Source organism: Otolemur garnettii, unplaced genomic scaffold, assembly GCF_000181295.1.
Source record: "Otolemur garnettii isolate 467f Iridium unplaced genomic scaffold, OtoGar3 scaffold00012, whole genome shotgun sequence".
NCBI lineage: Eukaryota > Metazoa > Chordata > Mammalia > Primates > Galagidae > Otolemur > Otolemur garnettii.
Window position 1 is genome coordinate 24,794,367 of NW_003852407.1, and position 2,524 is coordinate 24,796,890.

Sequence of the window (2,524 nt, forward strand, 5' to 3'; positions counted from 1 at the left end):
GTTCTACAAACCAAAGAAAGTTGTAATGTATAAAATGAAAAAGATAAAATATGATAAATATTTATTTTTAATTAAATTTTTTTTTTTATTCCTCTAGTGCAACAAGACAAATGACAAATATTTAAAACTGAAAGCAGCTCTAACAAAATTTTGAGAATTCACGAGTACACGGATGGTTTTGTTAGTCACTGAGAAATGCAACTCAATATTATATTTGGTTTATCAGTACTTATTAAAAAATTATTAACTTTTTTAAATTGTAAGTTTTTTCTTAATTAAATTTGCATATATGAAGAAAATTAACACACCTAGGCAAGTTATAGAATAAAGTCTCAGGCATATGTGGAATTACAACTGCTTTCAACAGTTACTGAAATTTCTTTAACCTATGTTTAAATATGTAATAAAATGAAGACAGCCACAAACTTGCATTCTCAAAACAGTACACAACTAATAAATAACTTACTTCCTCTAAAACTTCAGTGAACAATTCCAAGCAGTACAACAAAACATTAAAAGCTCCCATGGTCATCCCAAGAACTAGACAGTCTTCTTTGATTTTTTCTTCTCTGCGTCTTCCTTTTCCCTTTCTATTTCAGTTACTTGCAATTCAATTTCTTTAGCACTAAACATCTGAAAAGAGAAAAAAAATTTAAAGAACAAACTTTAATCAAATCATAATTATCTAAATACACAATATGAAGAAAGCTAATATTTTATAAATTTATATTATCTATACCTTTGTATTTTATAACTTTAAGTATATAATGAAATGTTTTAAAATGTTCAGTCACAATTATGGACAAAAGTAAACCTCTGATGTTTCCACTATCATTGTGCTAAAAAAGAAAGCAGGGCAAAAGTTGATATCACATTATACATCCTACATTCATACAACTGTGAAAACTTTTTTTTTTTGGTATTGTTTTGAGACCATGTCTCACTCTGTGCCCTGGGTAAAGTGCTGTGGAGTCCTAGCTCACAGCAAACTCAAACTCTTGGGCTGAAGCATTCCCCTTGCCTCAACCTCCCCAGTAGCTGGGACTACAAGTGCCCACCACAATGCCCGGCTAGTTTTTTCTATTTTAGTAGAGACAGGGTCTTGCTTTTGCTCAGGCTGTTCTCGAATTTCTGAGCTCAGGCAATCCACCTGCCTCAGCCTCCCACAGTGCTAGGATTACTGGTGTGAGCCACTAAGCCCTGCTTGAAAACAATTTTTAATGCAAAACTCATTTTTATTCATGAGCAAATAACTCATTATTGAAGTCCCTCATTTCATAATACTGTGTGATTCTCTGACAGGGCTTAACTATTTTATCAGCCTATAGAAAAGTCAAAAGAGGTGGGAGAGATGATTTACACTGCTTTGGTTATGTCTCCCTCACTAAGTAGGAAGCAAAAAGAAATTTTATTTTCTAAGAATTTGCAATGTGTTTCGATTTTTCTCTTGTATTGCTTACAAGTAGATGCACGATCACATGATTGTAGCTATAAGACTATTGTGCTGAAATCAAGATATTTATACAGGGACACCTAAATTGAATGCTTTTAATGCTGAACAGCTTTATCAGTTTCCTGTCTATGAAACTGATAAATAAACAACCAAATTTATGGGAAGGCCAATTTTTAATGATGATAGAGATGAAAGGGATTTTAGCAATTAGTCCATCACTAAACTTTACATATACGGAAACTGAGATTCACAAAGTTAAATTATTTGGTCAAAGATCGAAGAGGGATTAACCCTGACTCTTATTTCAACTCTAGAATTTTTTTCATTTCACTAATAATACATGCATCAGAAAACTCATATTTTCCAATAATCTATGTAAAAGATACCTAAACATTTTATGAAATGAATTTACCCATCAAGCAATTACTAAGATTTCCATGGGCTTTGAAAATAAAATGGAACAATATAGTTCTTGCCTGCCATTAAGGAGTCTGCAACTTAGAGAAAACAGACATATAAATAGATTATATTACAATAAAAACCTGAATAAAGGGATGGACATTACAGGGGGAAGAATCAAAGGAGCCTTCTTAAAATGATGTCCAGTGTAGTGAAATTAAGGAAACAGCCAACTACACCAACTAATTCCTCCCCTTGTGCTATATGCACACAATTATAAAAAATCCAGTGGCATTAAAATCTTATAATGAAATACAGTGGTCTCTTGCGCCACCCACCCCACATCACCTCCAACCTTTAATTTACTACTCAGGCAATCATATTCAACTATTCTAACTGTTTCTTCTGGTATCACCTTCATATTTCTAAGCATTATGCTTTTACTGCTATTTCTTCATTTCAATTTCAGATATTATCCAACGACTTCCTAGTATTACGTGTACTCCTGATCCCCAACCCACCCCACTCTGCTGTTGTGCAACCTCTTGATGAAATACCTGTGTATGGAACTTTTTTATTCATGCTGAGTACTTCACAACTCATGTCCTACATTTCCTTCTAGGAAATTTTCTTGTATTGTTTCTTTGATAAGTTTTTTTTTTTTTTTTTTAA

General features: G+C 32.7%; 1 protein-coding gene across 3 annotated transcripts in view; it reads right to left on the reverse strand.

The window, feature by feature from the left end:
• Window positions 1-237: 237 nt before the first annotated feature.
• The window catches only part of PSMA8 (proteasome subunit alpha 8), a 59,978-nt gene continuing 57,691 nt past the window's right edge, over window positions 238-2,524 (reverse strand). For 2 of the 3 annotated variants that reach the window (XM_012802037.1, XM_012802035.1), the window contains exon 7: window positions 541-633. In XM_012802037.1, coding sequence (XP_012657491.1) covers window positions 541-633 — 93 coding nt within the window. Of the gene's footprint in view, window positions 634-2,524 lie in introns of all 3 variants that reach the window. The other variant, XM_012802036.2, reaches the window with a different exon arrangement.